The sequence below is a fragment of the Myxine glutinosa genome, chromosome 1 (assembly GCF_964187855.1).
Source record: "Myxine glutinosa chromosome 1, kmMyxGlut1.1, whole genome shotgun sequence".
Taxonomy (NCBI): domain Eukaryota; kingdom Metazoa; phylum Chordata; class Myxini; order Myxiniformes; family Myxinidae; genus Myxine; species Myxine glutinosa.
In genome coordinates this window covers 209020124-209038470 of record NC_136261.1, presented here as the reverse complement: position 1 = coordinate 209038470, position 18347 = coordinate 209020124, and the positions used below count along the sequence as shown (strand labels likewise).

The 18347-nt window shown below is 42.4% G+C and overlaps 1 protein-coding gene across 1 annotated transcript; it reads left to right on the top strand.

Annotated features, from left to right (window-relative positions):
• Window positions 1-6667: 6667 nt before the first annotated feature.
• LOC144889777 (uncharacterized) lies at window positions 6668-16875 on the top strand. The gene is made up of 8 exons (XM_078770977.1): window positions 6668-7094; window positions 7379-7471; window positions 9199-9236; window positions 12303-12369; window positions 12668-12760; window positions 13000-13092; window positions 16012-16103; window positions 16329-16875. Exons 3-8 carry the CDS (start codon window positions 9201-9203, stop codon window positions 16458-16460), a joined length of 513 nt encoding a protein of 170 aa, XP_078627103.1. The 5' UTR covers window positions 6668-7094; window positions 7379-7471; window positions 9199-9200; the 3' UTR covers window positions 16461-16875.
• Window positions 16876-18347: the final 1472 nt, after the last annotated feature.

Here is an 18347-nt window from a genome sequence, read left to right as displayed (position 1 = left end):
CATTTAGTATGAATGGTCGATCACAGTATGTCAGCATCACGTGCCGTTATCCCGGTCAGAATCCGACACTTTTGTTGTGGGGACGTGTGACGCATTCGCAGCCCTGTGTGCGCGCCTTGCGCATGCGTGTCCGGGTCTCTTCACACAGAACACGTTCGGCATCTATCTATAATTCCAGTAATCTCTGTTTGTACGTTTGTACGTTTGTACGTTTGTACGTTTGTACGTCTGTTTGTCTGTGACCGCTGTTTCTCGACAACCACGGGTCCGATATACTTTTAACTTGCCAGGTATATTGCTGGGGACCCGAGGATGTGCCTTTTCAAGGTTTGAAATTAATCGGACAAGTACTTACCGAGCTATGGCGATTTAGCCGTTCGCCGTTCGCTTTGGCGTTGCGAATGGACCAAACCATTGCATGTAAATAGAGGGGGGGGTTCTGTGGTCGTTGCGAATGGACCAAACCATTCATGTAAATAGAGGGGGGGGGGGGGGTTCTGTGGTCGTTGCGAATGGACCAAACCATTTGATGTAAATAGAGGGGGGGGATTGTCACCGTACTCGCAAGCCGTTCGCTCTGCCTTTGGCTTTGCGAATGGACCAAACCATTCCATGTAAATAGAGGGGGGGGGATATAATTTTAGATATATATATAGTACGGGCATGCCCTAGTCTATCTATAATGCCAGTAATCTCTGTGTGTGTGTTTGTACGTTTGTCTGTGACCGCTGTTTCTCGACAACTACCGGTCCGATATACTTGAAACTTGCCAGGTATATTGCTAGGGACCCGAGGATGTGCCTTTTCAAGGTTTTAAATTAATCGGAGAAGTACTTACCGAGCTATGTCCAAAAAACGCTTCAACCAATCAGAGAGCAGCGAGCTATCGCGTGTGCCGAACGTGGCGAACACACTCTGCCTCGGACGGCACATTTGACAGCGTATTCATTTATTTCACGTTGGAAAACTATGTTGCCGCTATGTTGGCGTTAAACTATGTTTTAAAACTAATGAAAACCATTTGGGATTTGGGGTGGATTGTCACTGTACTCGCAAGCCGTTCGCCGTTCGCTTTGGCGTTGCGAATGAACCAAAACATTTCATGGACCAAACCATTTCATGTAAAGCGTTCGCCGTTCGCTTTGGCGTTGCGAATGGACCAAAACATTTCATGAACCAAACCATTTCATGTAAATAGAGGGGGGGGGGATATAATTTTAGATATATATATAGTACGGGCATTGGCAAGGAACGGGCACCCACGTACGGGCAATGCCCTAGTTGATTGCAAAGCACTCAGTGCATCTCTTCCGAAGTATGTTCCACAAGAACACCCTCAGCTTTATTTATTCGACCGAGCGAGGCTGTTTATTCCAGCTCCGTGAAACACCTGCGACCCATGCCAACAGAAAACAGACTTTGTGGAACACCGGTCGCATTTTACATCCAATCATGTAACTTCCTTCTTTTTTCTTTTCTTTTTTTTGCATACAAGATCGAGGCTCGTGTAAGAGCTAACATCAATCACAAAAAAAAACGGACACACAAAACAAAAAGGGAGCGGGAGACAAGATGGGTAGAGAGAGGGAAGCACACAAGTACAACAGCGGAGAGCAGGGACATTGGGAGATCTGTGGGAGGGAGAGTGCTTGCTCCCTGAAGCCTTCAATAATTCTCCCTGAGTAGGCGCTCCTACGTTGAAGCTTTCGTGTCGATTGCTCAAGCGGTTACGGAGACAACGAACGTACAAGACAAGAACCAGAAAATCATTTCGTCCTTGTCGCACAGCAAACCTCTCCGACAAATTTCGTTTGATTCTGTCCATAACTTTTTGAAATAACGTGATATATATCATTTTTGGCCCGATCTCTCAATGGTGAAGAATCGCTTAAAAATCTTGTCGGATCCGAATCCGGATTCAAATCTTCACCAAAATCTAATAATTTCGTACTTGTCACACACACAACCTGTCCAACAAATTTCATGTGAATCAGTCCATAACTTTTTGAGGTACACTATTCACAGACAGACATGGATGAAAACATAATCTCCCTCCCATAACATCCAGAGGAAAAAAGGTCAAAAAGTGAGGGCCAAAGCCGGCAATCCACAACATAGTCAAGGATGGTCGTGGACGCCTAATACTGGTTTATTACACTGCAATTGCTGCCACTATGGAGTGCTCTGTCGGAATCGGAATGAATCTTGAGCCTTTAACCTTGAATTATCCTGATTCCAGCCCTCAACGTTCTTGTTTCAGGGAACCCTGAGTCATCCATCCCTCCTGGGCAAGAAACCTGCAAATAACGGTAAATGTGCTCCTGCTCTGAATACAATTTTCTTTTTCACCTTGAGTCATGTCAAAGGCAAAGGTCATTCCTCTCTGGGGTACATCGATTACAGTAGATCAATGGTCAGGCCTCAAGAACATTGGGTGTGTGTTCATTTACCAAGTTTATTGTGGAGAGATCGCGAAGAGGTTTAAGCATTTGAGCATGCACTCCATTCAAAACCGTTAAGGAACGGCTGGCTAGGCAAGCGCTAGCGAGCTGCTTGGTAAAGGAGCACACCTCCAACTCTTGTGGGGTCTATAGATTACAGTAGATCTTCGCTCAGTTCTGGAAGTAAAACTTTACTTATGGATGTCTGGATTCCTCCAAATTTCTTTGTTTAATGTTGTAAACAGCATAAGCGACTGTTTAGAAAGCTAATCATGTGTGTTTGTGGTTTGTAATATTTTACAAGCCCGGCTTCGCCGCTGTTCGACTTGCAGACTGCGATGCAATTACAATCGTTGATGTTTAAAGTTTCTGTCACATCTGAGTTTAAAGCCTGTTGGTTTTCATTGTTTTATCCTCTCCGATAATACGTGCATATCTTGTTTATAGCTTCAGTCAGCTAACACCATGCAGTTTTGGTATACCGTCCACCAATCCATTGACGAGCAATTTTTGCAGAGCAGCTGAGGCCATCTATTTTCCACATCCGTGTGGAGTGGGGCTAGAATTATGAGGTTGCAATAAATAGGAGATGTACTGTTCATAAGGGAACATAAGGTAGGGGAGAGTGTAGAGGAGATGGGTATCTTCTCTGATATGCAGCACGTTGCTGCGGGTTACATCATTCCTGTAGGTTGGGACAGGCATTTGTAATTTGTTCAGGGTGCCGATGATAACGCAAACCTACTCTTCATTGTAAGACACCGTGGGATATTTGCTCAGCATGGCTTTTATATTTACAGCGTGGCTCTTAGATGTTCTGATGTACATCAAAGATATTGCAAACAATGGGGTTCAAAAGTTAACTTCCTGATCTTTTCCTCCAACCTATCCCAAAGCGATGAAATGGTACCAGTGGCGGCGTCAGGAAAACGAGGTGAGATATCCATCCGAACGACTCTGCCATAATTATCCCGTCCTCCAGGTAGCGGGAGATGGGTTTTGCGTGTGTGTGCAGGTTTGCTTGTGCCTCCTGGTTATAACTTTTTTGAAACCATAAATTGAGCTTTTGTCATCAAATTTTCAAAAAGCCTTTATTGTGAGATTATGGACAACACTCATTAAAAATAGGAGCACGGGTCCTGAAACTCACATCCATCAGCAGCAACTGTCAATGACGTCATCAAGTTTTGCTGCTGATGCAATGCCCTCTGAAGGTAAGGGCAGGTATTCTTTGCGTTTTAGGCCTGATTTCAACCAGTTAATGAGCGCAGAAGTTGATGCTGTCAATGCACCTTCGCTAAGCATCAGATATGAAGCATGTTGTCATGTTTCATCAAAATCATATCTTTGGTTCCCCGAAAATGACTGAAGTGTTTACAGACTCTCTGACTTTGGCTTTTGACTTTGGCTTTCACTCACTCTCTGGCTGACTGACTTACCAATGGACTCTGCTCAATCACATAAGCTCACCGGACTGAAGTCCAGGTGAGCTAATTATGTTGCAGTTTTCCTCCGTGGCATGAAGTGAAAAGTGGGGTTAAGCAATTTGTTCAGTTTGTCTGTCTGTCCACAACGTCAGTTTATGATCGAGGAACAAGTTAATCCCAATCGAACGTTATATTTTGAACACGAGTTGCAACATCAATAAGAAACTGAACATGTAATTTAACAGGACTTTGGCTCCGAATTTGTCTTGATCGCTCATGTGCTGAGTGGAGTGAGATCATATTGTCACTCTGCCTGTCTGGCAGTCAAATAGAATTGAAAACAATTTAATCATCAAACTTACTGTTTTTGAGGATGTCAGAAAGGATACAAACAAGCACAAATAACTTATTAACTCATGACATAACTAATATAATATAATAACTAATATATAATGTAATAACTAATGATCATAATATTACTCATAATAATATATAATATAATAACTAATATAACTAATAACAAATAACTAACGTGTTAACTAAGGTGGTGTGAAAGACGCTGCATCAACGGTGGTAAACTTCCAAAAAAATCTACAACTTTTAAAATCTTTTTTATCTTTTTAAAAACTTTTACTTTGTTTCAATTGAAAATATATATTTGAACACTGGAGAACACAAATCGCCCTTTTGGCCACTTTCAAAAACCTTTCCTTTAGCAGTAATTGGACAAAATATTACAGCATTTTACATCATCTTGACCAATCCAATTTGCCGCTTCCAGCCCATGTCCACGTCCTTTTTTCTCAAGAAAGCATGGCGAAAGTATTCTATGAACTCTCCAGTTGTTTTTTAAGCTGTTGTTTTCATATAGTTTCGTTCGAGTACAAATCAGATGCGGATGGGCTTTTCATTTTAAGATACATTTTTAGTTTTTTTCACTTTTATTGCTTGAGCTGTAACAAAATTAAGTTCGTCCTGTTAGCCAGTTCGTCTTGTTTGTTTCAGAATGTTTCATGTTCATTTCTATTGATCTTCACACCTTTTCACCGAAAGGACTATTGTAATCGATCTGGACGTCAGTGAGTGTGTCCACGCACAGATCTACCTTGATATAGATCGTTTACTCTCAGCCATTCCTGAAGGGATGAGAGAGTCTATTGTCGTCTATCTGTCAGTCAGTGAGTGTAACTTCGTACAGAGATTTACTTTTGAAATAATAATTAATTATATCGTATAATTATCTAGTGGTTGGTGTTATCTATCGTATATTATGATATCGTATATTATCGATATCGTGTCGATAGAATTATCTATCGCATAATTATCTATAAGCCTGGTGTTGCCTTAGCGGTTCGGGTGCAGGCTTGGGATCATAGGATCCTGGATTCGAATCCCGATCTATCGCTGAATTAACGTCAGGGGGGTTGACTCAGCCTGTCATCCTTCCGAGGTCGGCAAATTGAGTACCAGCTTGCTGGGATGAATGATCACGGTGTGTACCCCGATTTAGAATAGGTACACCATATACCTGCGCATCATAAGAGGCGACTAAGGGTTGGCGTCAGGAAGGGCATCCTGCCATAAAAACATTGCCTCAAACAGGGAACCATGAGGTCATGGGGCCCGCAAAGCTAACCCCCGCTCTCGTGGGGAAAAATGGCGTCAAAACGATCATTCATTCATATTTCATTCAATTATCTATGATTATATGATATAACTAGCACAGCACCTGGTAGCGAGCATACCTCCGCCTGGTGAACAGTTTACGTTTTGTATCCCACTGATAGGCCGGATCTGGATTCGGACCTGAACCAAAATCTAATCGGCTTGTTCTTGTCACCTAACCAACTCGTTCCTCCATGTTTATTCATAACTCGTCCATAACTTTTTTAAATATCAGGTTATATATCAGTTTTAACCCGATCTATCAATGGTGAAGCATCACTTAGAAAAATTAAATAATTCTCATATCCGAATCCATTTTCAGATATTCACCAAAATCGAATCCATTAGTCCTTGTCACACACACAACCTGTCTACCAAGGTTCATCCAAATCCGTCGATAACTTTTTGAGATATCCTGCTATGTATCATTTTTGGCCCAATCTCCCAATGGTGAAGAATCACATAAAAAATTGTAGTAGCCGGATCCGAATCTGGATCTTCACCAAAATCTAATCATTTCATCCTTGTCACATACGCTACCTCTCTGCCAGGTTTCGTCCGAATCCGGCCACAACGTTTTTTGAGATACTTGTTCACAAACAGACAGACAGACAGTGGTGAAAACATAACCTCCATCAACCTTTGGTCGCGGAGGTAATAATATTTCCCCGTCTCCCTCACCTCTTTTTGTCTGTTAGTTGCCGGTTAGTTTGTTCCTTTCCTGTTTCGTCCCCGCTTTTCCCCTTCCCATTCTAGCTGTGTTACATTCAGTTTGTCTACAAAATTGTACATACTTTTCTGCAAGTGCATGATGGTCTGTGGACCAATATACAATATAATCAATGTAGATTTTTTTAAAATAGGGGCAATACCCCCATGGCACTCACCTGGTAGAATAAGACAGTATTCTACACTGACTAAAGGTATTTTAAACAGTATCACAGTATTTTAAGCCAATTTCAATGGTTGCTTGGAGACAGGGCAGCATGTACAATCATATACTAAAGTAATCATAAGACTTTAAACAAGCAAACAAAAAAAATACCTATTTAAGGGGGTTAACCCTCCCTCCCCTCCTTCCCTCCATGACTACCTTAGGGCCTGATTTTTTTTTTAATTCCGTGAACAAGCTTTGATACATCACGGGTGATGAAGGTTGTGATCAAGTTTCATCGAAATAGTATGTGTAGTTTCAGAGGAAAAAGCAAATTCCTATTTTAGGGGATGGAGGGGTCAAACTTGGATCCACTTTGATCACGGTAGTCCCCCGAAGACCTCGACAAACTTGAGTTGCAGCATCCGAAATATCATTTGTGCCAAGTTTCGTCACAATCACAACAGCAGTTTTGGAGAAGAAGTTGCAAGTGTTTACGGACTGACGGATGGACGACGCGCCATCGCATAGGCTGACCGGAACTACGTTCCAGATGAGCTATAAAAAAAACATGCCAAGAAAGGTGTGCAGTGTCGTGATTTGTGTGCGTGTCTTTGCAGTTGGTGCACAGCCCACCACCTTTGGAAACGGATGCATCCTGTCTGCTGAGTACCGCAGCTCAACCAGGTATCGTATCGAGTTATTTGCATTCAGAAAATTCAGGTTGCACTTTTTATCATTTATTCCTTAAAAATAATCTCAAACCCTTTTGACGTTTTCTTTTGCAGGCATAAAATTTCTTTTTGTTTTATTATTTCAGTGCTTTCTCAAGATCGTGTTGAAAATATGTTGATGAGGAAACATTGGCTCCAAAGACGAATACATTTTTTAAGAGAATGTGTCTCCGGTCATTGTGCATTTTCCCGTCGATGAGATAGTTTTCTCCATTTTTGTTCAACCCCGTCCCAAAGACTGCAACATCGGTGATAAGAACCACTCCACTCTGGCAAAACGCAACTTTGAACTAAAACCGGCAGCCCTGATTCACGACTGTTCATTTGAAGGTACCGTTCATTTCTTACACCCACTCGTACACTCTCTATTGGTTTTTATTCTTTGTTACGTGAATAACCTTCTTTGTTTTTTTTTTGGATACAAGATCGAGGCTCGGGTAAGAATCCAACAAAAATCACAAAAAAAAACTGACACAGAAAACATACAATAAAGGGAGCGGGAGACAAAATTGGCAGAAAGAGGGAAGCACAGAAGTACAACAGCAGAGAATAGGGACAACGGAAGATCAACTCCGTCGGACGGTGGGGGCTTGGGGGGGAGGAAGCATAGAAAGGTGGGGGGGGGGGGTGGTAAAGGTATAAAACACATGGACACTGTTAGAACTTCCAGGAAAGAAAGAAGTCGGTATTTCAAAAAAAAAGTGGATCTGGGGTGAATAGACGGGGGTAGAAGAGATCAAGGTTTTGGATGGGGGAAGATAAGAGAGGGTGGTGAACAGCTGTTTTAAAGACCTGGAGGGAGGAGTGGGATTGAAGAGAGTGAGGGAGTTTGTTCCAGGGATGGGAGTAATGAGGAATAAAGGAGTGAAGGTGAGAAGAGAGTCTAGATTTTGGCAGTTTAACCATAAGAGGGTTGCTGGCAGATCTTGTGCGACCTGCAGGAATATTTGGGGGACAGAGCACAGAGAGAGCTGGGGGAGCAAGGCCAGATAGGAGTCGGCAGAAGACAGAAAGACCACCAACCTGCCTGCGGTGAGTGAATGAAAGGTCCTCGGAGTCAGCTTCATCGCGGGAGATTCCAATGATTCTGAAAGCTTTGGTTTCAACAGCGTGAAGCCGAGCTAGGTGTGAGGCAGGAGCACCGGCCTAGAGGGGAGAACAGTTTTTCATTGAGCTGCGGATGAAAGCCTTGTATGTGGTGAGGAGCTCATGTGTGCCAAGGAAGAACTTCACACGATAAAAAGCTAATCATGTGTGTTTGTGGTTTATAATATTTTACAAGCCTGGCTACGCTGCTGTTAGAGTTTGTCTCGTTTTACAGTAACTGCAGACTGCGATGCAATTACATACGTTGATGTTTAAAGTTTCTGTTACATCTTATGGTCAGATGTGTGAGCCACACATGGACAGATGTCAGATGTGGTCAGATGTGTCAGATGTGTGATTATCGAGTTTTTAAAAAATACATCATTGATTCATATTTGGAGTGGAAAACATTTATTTCCCCATTTGCATCATCCTGAGTTTAAAGACTGTTGGTTTTCATTGTTTTATCCTCTCCGATAATACGTGCATATCTTGTTTATAGCTTCAGTCAGCTAACACCATGCAGTTTTGGTATACCGTCCACCAATCCATTGACGAGCAATTTTTGCAGAGCAACTGAGGCCATCTATTTTACACATACGTATGGATTGGGGCGAGAATGTATGGAGTGGGGCTAGAATTATAAGGTTGCAATAAATAGGAGATGTACTGTTCATAAGGGAACATAAGGTAGGGTAGAGGGTAGAGGAGAAGGGTATCTTCTCTGATATGCAGCACGTTGCTGCGGGTTACATCATTCCTGTAGGTTGGGACAGGGATTTGTATTTTGTTCAGGATGCCGATGATAACGCAAACCTACTCTTCATTGTAAGACACTGTGGGATATTTGCTCAGCATGGCTTTTATATTTACAGCGTGGCTCTTAGATGTTCTGATGTACATCAAAGATATTGCAAACAATGGGGTTCAAAAGTTAACTTCCTGATCTTCTCCTCCAACCTATCCCAAAGCGATGAAATGGTACCAGTGGCGTCGTCAGGAAAACGAGGTGAGATATCCATCCGAACGACTCTGCCATAATTATCCCGTCCTCCAGGTAGCGGGAGATGGGTTTTGCGTGTGTGTGCAGGTTTGCTTGTGCCTCCTGGTTATAACTTTTTTGAAACCATAAATTGAGCATTTGTCATCAAATTTTCAAAAAGCCTTTATTGTGAGATTATGGACAACACTCATTAGAAATAGGAGCACGGGTCCTGAAACTCACATACGTCAGCAGCAATCGCCAATGACGTCATCAAGTTTTGCTGCTGATGCAATGCCCTCTGTCGGTAAGGGCAGGTATTTTTTTGCGTTTTCGGCCTGATTTCAACCAGTTAATGAGCGCAGATGTTGATGCTGTCAATGCACCTTCGTTAAGCATCAGATATGAAGGATGAGGTCAAGTTTCATCAAAATCATATGTTTGGTTCAACCGAAAATGACTGAAGTGTTTACAGACTCTGACTTTGGCTCTTGACTTTAGCTTTCACTCACTCTCTGGCTGACTGACTTACCAATGGACTCTGCTCAATCACATAAGCTCACTGGATTGAAGTCCAGGTGAGCTAATTATGTTACATTTTTATTCCGTGGCATGAAGTGAAAAGTGGGCTTAAGCAATTTGTTCAGTTTGTCTGTCTGTCCACAACGTCAGTTTATGATCGAGGAACAAGTTAATCCCAATCGAACGTTATATTTTGAACACGAGTTGCAACATGAATCAGAAACTGAACATGTAATTTAACAGGACTTTGGCTCCGAATTTGTCTTGATCGCTCATGTGCTGAGTGGAGTGAGATCATATTGTCACTCTGCCTGTCTGGCAGTCAAATAGAATTGAAAAGAATTGAATCATCAAACTTACTGTTTTTGAGGATGTCAGAAAGGACACAAACAAGCACAAATAACTAATTAAGGAAGAACAGAACTAATATAATATAATAATTAATATATAATATAATAACTAATAACAATAATATTACTCATAATAATATATAATATAATAACTCATATAACTAATAACAAATAACTAACGTGTTAACTAATGTGGTGTGAAAGACGCTGCATCAACGGTGGTAAACTTCCCAAAAAATTCTTCAACTTTTAAAATATTTTTCATCATTTTTGAAAACTTTTACTTTGTTTCAATTGAAAATACTAGGGCATGCCCGTACTATATATATATCTAAAATTATATCCCCCCCCCCCCTCTATTTACATGAAATGGTTTGGTCCATTCGCAAAGCCAAAGCGAACGGCTTGCGAGTACGGTGACAATCCCCCCCCTCTATTTACATGAAATGGTTTGGTCCAAAGCGAACGGCTTGCAAGTACGGTGACAATCCCCCCCCCCTCTATTTACATGAAATGGTTTGGTCCAAAGCGAACGGCTTGCGAGTACGGTGACAATCCCCCCCCCCCCCCTCTATTTACATGAAATGGTTTGGTCCAAAGCGAACGGCTTGCGGAGTTTGGTAAAGAAAACGCCATAGCGTGCACAAATGCGCAGGAAAGCGAAAGAATCGCAAATTAGTTTTAATTAGTTTTAAAACATAGTTTAACGCCAACATAGCGGCAACATAGTTTGCCAACGTGAAATAAATGAATACGCTCTCAAATGTGCCGTCCGAGTCAGAGTCTGTTCGCCACGTTCGGCACACGTGATAGCTCGCTGCTCTCTGATTGGTTGAATCGTTTTTTGGACATAGCTCGGTAACTACTTCTCCGATTAATATGAAACCTTGAAAAGGCACATCCTCGGGTCCCCAGCAATATACCTGGCAAGTTTAAAGTATATCGGACCCGTGGTTGTCGAGAAACACAGACATACATACACACAGAGATTACTGGAATTATAGATAGACTAGGGCATGCCCGTACTATATATAAGCTAGGACGTGCCCGTACGTGGGTGCCCGTTCCTTGCCAAAAAATAAAATAAAAAAATTTGTGTAGGGGTGTGTGTGTGTAAACATCCTAGGGCGTGCCCGTACGTGGGTGCAAAAAAACATGCGTGCAAACAACAACAACAAAAAAAAACTTTGAAACCACGTGGCAGTAACGACCACAGAACCCCCCCCCCCCTCTATTTACATGAATGGTTTGGTCCATTCGCAACGACCACAGAACCCCCCCCCCCTCTATTTACATGAAATGGTTTGGTCCAAAGCGAACGGCTTGCGGTGTTTGGTAAAGAAATCGCCATAGCTCGGTAACTACTTGTCCGATTAATTTAAAACCTTGAAAAGGCACATCCTCGGGTCCCCAGCAATATACCTGGCAAGTTTCAAGTATATCGGACCGGTAGTTGTCGAGAAACAGTTGTCAGCTCGTAACGCGCTCAGCTCCGCTCGCGCTCACATCGGCCACGCCTACGCAACAAAGCGTTCTGTGATTGGCTGCCGGAAGTGAAGTCTTCACTGTCCGGAAGTTCGCAAATCGCAGTTAGGATGAATCGTATTAATTTAATCGCAGTTTGAATTCGTTTTAAAACATAGTTTAACGGCAACATAGTTTTCCAACGTGAAATAAATGAATACGCTGTCAAATGTGCCGTCCGAGGCAGAGTCTGATCGCCACGTTCGGCACACGTGATAGCTCGCTGCTCTCTGATTGGTTGAAGCGTTTTTTGGACATAGCTCGGTAAGTACTTCTCCGATTAATTTAAAACCTTGAAAAGGCACATCCTCGGGTCCCCAGCAATATACCTGGCAAGTTTCAAGTATATCGGACCCGTGGTTGTCGAGAAACAGCGGTCACAGACACACAGACACACAGACACACAGACACACAGACACACAGAGATTGCTGGAATTATAGATAGATATATTTGAACACTGGAGAACACAAATCGTCCTTTTTGCCACTTTCAAAAACCTTTCCTTTGGCAGTAATTGGACAAAATATTACAGCATTTTACATCATCTTGACCAATCCAATTTGCTGCTTACAGCCCATGTCCATGTCCTTTTTTCTCAAGAAAGCATGGCGAAAGTATTCTATGAACTCTCTAGTTGTTTTTAAAGCTGTTGCCAAGAAGGGTGTGCAATGTCGTAATTTGTGTGCGTCTCTGCAGTTGGTGCACAGCCCACCACCTTTGGAAACGGATGCATCCTGTCTGCTGAGTACCCCAGCTCAACCAGGTATGATATCGAGTTATTTGCATTCAGAAAAAAAGGAAAAAACAGGCATCAGGTTGCACTTTGTGTCATTTATTCCTTAAAAATAATCTCAAACTCTTTTGAAGTTTTCTTTTGCAGGCCTAAAATTTCTCTGTTTTCTCATTTCAACGCTTTCTCAAGATCGTATTGAAAATATGTTGATGAGGAAACATTGGCTCCAAAGACGAATACATTTTTTAAGAGAACGTGTCTCTGGTCACTGTGCAATTTCCCGTCGATGACATAGTTTTCTCCATTTTTGTTCAACCCCGTCCCAAAGACTGCAACATCGGTGACATGAACCACTCCAATCTGGCAAAATCCAACTTGAAACTCAAAGCAGCAGCCCTGATTCACGACAGTTCAGCTGGAGGTACTGTTCATTTCTGACACCCACTCGTACACTCTCTATTGGTTTTTATTCTTTGTTACGTGCATTACTTTTTTTCTTCTTTTTTTTGTTTACAAGATTGTATTGAAAATATGTTGATGGATGAGGAAACATTGGCTCCAAAGGCGAACACATTTTTTAAGAGAATGTGTCTCTGGTCGCTGTGCAATTTCCCGTCGATGACATAGTTTTCTCCATTTTTGTTCAACCCCGTCCCAAAGACTGCAACATCGGTGTTATAAACCACTCCACTCCGGCAAAATCCAACTTTACACTCAAACCGGCAGCCCTGATCCACAACTGTTCCTCTGGAGGTACCGTTCATTTCTTACACCCACTTGTACACTCTCTATTGGTTTCTATTCTTTCTTTCGTGAATGACATTATCACAATTTTTATTGTTAATTTATCTAAGGCTTACATGGAGGAGTTCGTATTACACATATTTCACTGGTGTGCACACTCATTTTAAGCTGTCTAGCCTGGGTTTGAATTTTTTTCTTTCTTGGTATACAAGATTGAGGCTCGTGTAAGAGCTAACATTAATGACAAAAAAAACAAACGGACACATACAGTCACTTGAAAAATTAAGTACACCCCATGTACAGTTTTGGCTTTTTCAACATATTTCAACACACTGCTATTTGATCTTCATTTCAACAATATTGATAGATAAAGGTGATATAATATAACAAATATCATGAAACATTTCCATTTTGTCGTCCATTGTATAATTTAAATAAACATAAATGCAAATTTCGCATGTGGAAAAAGTAAGTACACCCTTGGCTCTAATAGGTGGTATTGCCCCCTTTGGCAGAAACAACCTCAAGTAGGCGTTTCTTATAACTGTCTACCAGTCTCTGACATCGACTCGGATAAATTTTTGCCCACTCCTCCATGCACAATTCTTTCAGCTGTGCGATGTTTGAGGGGTTTCTTGCATGCACAACCACCGTTTAGAGGCCATTTTTCCCCGCAAAGCGGGGGTTGGCCTTTTCGGGGACCGTGGTAGTTGTTGTTTTTTGGTCCCCTTTTTGAAGCAATGTTTTACGGCCGGATGCCCTTCCTGACGCCAACCCTTTTTGCCGCCTTCAACGACAAACAGGATAAACAGACAGTTTCTTGCATGCACAGCTCGTTTCAAATCCCCCCACAACATATCGATGGGATTTAGATCCGGGCTTTGACTTGGCCATTCCAGAACCCTCCATTTCTTTCTTTTCAGCCATTCCTTGGTGGATTTACTGGTATGCTTAGGGTCATTGTCATGTTGCAAGGTCCACCTTTGGTTGAGCTTCAACTCTCCAACAGATGGCCTCACATTATCCTCAGGCACCCTCTGGTACAATGAAGAATTCATAGTGGATTATATTATGGTGAGCTGCCCAGGCCCTGATGCAGCAAAGCTGCTCCAAACCATAATATTTCCACCACCATGCTTTACAGTTGGTATCAGGTTCTTGTGGTCAAATGCTGTCTTTGGTTTTCGCCAAACATGTCTTCTGGTACTGTGGCCAAATAGCTCTACCTTTGACTCATCTGTCCAGAGCACATTGTTCCAGAAGTGCTGGTCTTTGCCTAGGTGTTCATTGGCAAACTTTAGTCTTGCCCTGATGTTCTTTCTGGACAGCAAAGGTTTCCTCCTGGCACACCTCCCATGTAGATCAAATTTGTGCAGCCTCTTTCTAATGGTAGACTCGTGCACTTTGACATCAACAGTGGCAAGAGCTACCTGTAGGTCCCGTGATGACATTCTGGGGGTTCTTAGAGACTTCTTTCAGCATCTTGCGGTCTGCTCTCGGGCTGAATTTGCTGGGGCGGCCTGGCCTGAACAAGTTGGCAGTTGTTTGGAATCTTCTCCACTTGTCGATGATCTTCCGGACAGTCGAACGATTGATTTCAAATTGTTTGGAGATCTTTTTAAATCCCTTCCCAGACTCGTAGGAATATATAACCTTCTTTCTGAAGGCCTCAGAGAGCTCTTTTGATCTAGGCATGGTGATGCCGCACACTTCAACAACAAAGAGCAAACCAAACTAAATGTCTGAGGTTTAAATAAGACAGGTTCCTCCAAGATCCTCTCTAACGATGTTCTAATCATTTGCACCTGAGCTGGTGCACCTGATTCTAATTTTAGGTATTTGAAGTCGTGATAAATGTAGGGGTGTACTTACTTTTTCCACATGCGAAATTTGCATTCATGTTTATTTAAATCATACAATGGACTACAAAATGTAAATGTTTCATGATATTTGTTATATTATATCACCTTTATCTATCAATATTGTAGAAATGAAGATCAAATAGCTGTATGTTGAAATGTGTTGAAAAAGTCGCAATGAAAGAGTGAAGTTGAGCAGAGAGTCTTGATTTTGGCAGTTTCACCAGAAGAGGGTTGCTGGCAGATCTTGTGCGACCTGGAGGAGTATTTTGGGGGACAGAGCACAGACAGGGCTGGGGTGGGGGGGGGGGGCTCGGCCAGATAGGAGTCGGTAGAAGACAGAAAGACCACCAATTTCGACCCAGCTATGAAATGGCATTTTGGCGTTTCATGGGCAGGACGATACATCAATGTGTGTGCCGGCCCTTGGATGGACATTGAACTGGCATCACATCTGCCACCATTTATTGGTTGACATTGAAGATCCCGCAGTGTCCTTCGCGAAGAGTAGGCGAGCTATTGCACCCTCAGGCAATGATGCTGCCCTGCAGCCTTGGGTTGCATACAAACGAAGATCACTGGGAGGATGGAAAGATCGGTGTTTTTGCCTTGGATGACATTACAGGGGTGAGTGTGAAAAATAAAAAATGCATTTGGGATTTGGCCCCCCGCTCAAAGGATCACGAGCGATGTTCTTGGATGGGAACACCACACACATCGGTTTATCTGGATTATTTTGAACATTATGCTATTCGGCAAGTCACAATGTGTGCTGAAAGGGTTGTCTGCTTTTTGAGTTGTTCCACTCATACATACATAATTAGATCACATGACTGTGTGTAGATGACCTCATAAGGGACATTTGCACAATTCTTTACAGAATATTTCACCTTTAAAACACTGGAATGCAGATAAATGTTTTTTTTCTTAAAGCAAAACATTGTCTGATTTTTGCATTACAAATGTGTTGTTTAGTCATGCGGTGCATGCCCGTCTGCTAGACAAGATATAGCTGGCTGTTGCTCTTCTTTTAAGTGGTTATTTTACCTCAACTCACCCCTGCAAACAGGTGGTCGTCATCCGATGAGAGCAAATAAAAACATCCAGCAAGATGACTCTGGGTCCATCATGCCTGTGCCACTAAAGTTGGTGGATTACTTTGTACGTACTTACATCATCTTTGCCATCCACTTTGCCTTCACTCATTACATACCTGCCTGACTCAAAGGAACCAAGCAAACCGATTACTGTGCAAACCAGACCGCTCTACGTACATACACTGCATTCTTATATTTATGATGTACATGATGGTGATTTTTTTTTACTAATCCAAACTCTGATCTCCATCCATCATTATTTCCACCATGATCCCCACAACCTCTAAAGGCACATCCATCCTCCATCTACATGCAGCGCGTATCATCTTTGACCTTTCCTAGAAGCCCATGGTATTCACTGATCCAACGCTCACGACAGCAAGTGATGCTGCCAACGTGGCTGTTTCTGTACCAACTGTGACGTCCGACCGCAGAACTACATCACATCATGTCTTTCGCCGACTTCTACTCCACTTTCCTTGCATTATTTGGTCTGTGACACTTACTAGGTTCTCCTCCTTCATCATCACACATGCCCACACGGCCACATCACCTCAACCTTTTCCTCATCCCTTCTATCATTCATTGTAAAATAGGGAAAGATGATATTATTGATGGTTGGGATTACTCAAAGATAATCACTGCTATGATTTCTGGAGGAATGTAGACTCTACACTTTTTTGATACCTCACCAAACTGGCATACAGTTCCTCTGCACTGGCAGCTGTAATCATAAGGTTATCTGCAAACAACAATTCCAATGGCAAGCCTCTTCTTGCATGTGCATACAGTACATGGATTACTTCAATAAAGAGTACAGCAGATAGATGACAAAATTGTGCCTTTGATGATAAAACCAAGCCACTTGGCATGATGTAAGGAATATTAAATATATCCCGAGGGAATATTGTTGGCTATTGGGCCATTGCACATTTGTCCTGTGGCAGCCATTGCGGTGAAACTGATTGAAACCATAAACATAATGACACAAGCAATCCTGCTTCAAACTGTATACATCACGTTCATTCGATCTGAAAAATACCAAACAAAAAAGGCATTTTACATTAGGTCATGAAACATTAGGTGATGAAACTTCTATTGACGTTGGGTCATGAAACATATATCTTGACGATCATCATGACTTCGACAAATCATTAATTGCACAAATCGATCATCAATCTTACTATAATTCACCAAATGTCCGTCCGTCTGTCTGTCTGTCCGTCCGCTCCCAGGTACCGCAAAAACGGCTGAACCGATCGCAACGATACACCTCCATGCCCGTGGGATTCCCACGTGTGACCCCACTAGTATTCATAATACAATGTCCAACACAGTACAACGTTCATTATAAGAAACAACATTGATGCACAATGTCCACCATTTGTCCATAAAAGCATCACTTTTCCATTCATAAACTCACTTCTTTGGAAGGATGCTGGTAGGCCTATCTCTCGGTTTAGCAAACAAAAGCAGTTTAAGATGAACACTCTCTAAACTACATGGTCCAATTTCCTTCAAACTCTGCAAGCACTGTCTCCACAGATGACATATTTTTCTGGTCTACCCACCGAGTTAGAGACATCACGACTTTGAGATTGTTCCACACTCGTGTACACGTGGTCACATGACGTTGTTTGCATCGACCTCACAAAGTGTGTCACAAAAAAACATTATTCCCAAATATCATCCATTTTGATTTCCTCCATGAAACATCTTCCCCCCGATGGGGAATACACCTCATCTAGTCAGCTAGTTACCTTCTGCTGGATATATAACAGCAATCTTCGTGATTGGTCGCCGATACTCAGTTGACCATTCTGTGCCTTACTTTGACATTCCTGATTTTTTTCCGTCAGAACCAGGATAAACCTGGACAACACTCCACATATTCCACTTTCTTCTGACAGCATTTGCGTCAAAAAGCATGACCACATCCTCTTCATGAACATTTAGTCTCTCCACATTCCTCATTTTTGTGGCACCAACAATGGGAACATGTTTCTGGTCCAGCGTCTCCAAAGCGAATCGACTACCTTTTACACACACTCGACTCGATGCCTCGGATTGCGTGTCTCTCTGAAGGGTCCTTGAGGGACTTCACTCGATGCTCATCTGAGCAGCATATCGTTTGGGCACAGATACACTCCACCATCTGGGTAATTGGGAACATGGCCAATGGCACATTGGTTGGCTAGGTTTGCTACATTCAGGCATGTGTATAGCTCAAAGGGCGTTAAAACCTGATCTCCGATGGCCTTTCTCAGTGCAAACTTACAGCCTTTCACCAGGGATTCCGCAGAGCCAT

Coding starts and splice junctions, on each gene's coding strand:
- LOC144889777 (XM_078770977.1), top strand. CDS start 9,201: ATGAAATGGTACCAGTGGCGTCGTCAGGAAAACGAG. Junction 12,761..12,999: donor TCACGACAGTTCAGCTGGAG/GTACTGTTCATT, acceptor CCCGTCCCAAAG/ACTGCAACATCGGTGTTATA. Junction 16,104..16,328: donor TAAAGTTGGTGGATTACTTT/GTACGTACTTAC, acceptor CAACCTCTAAAG/GCACATCCATCCTCCATCTA.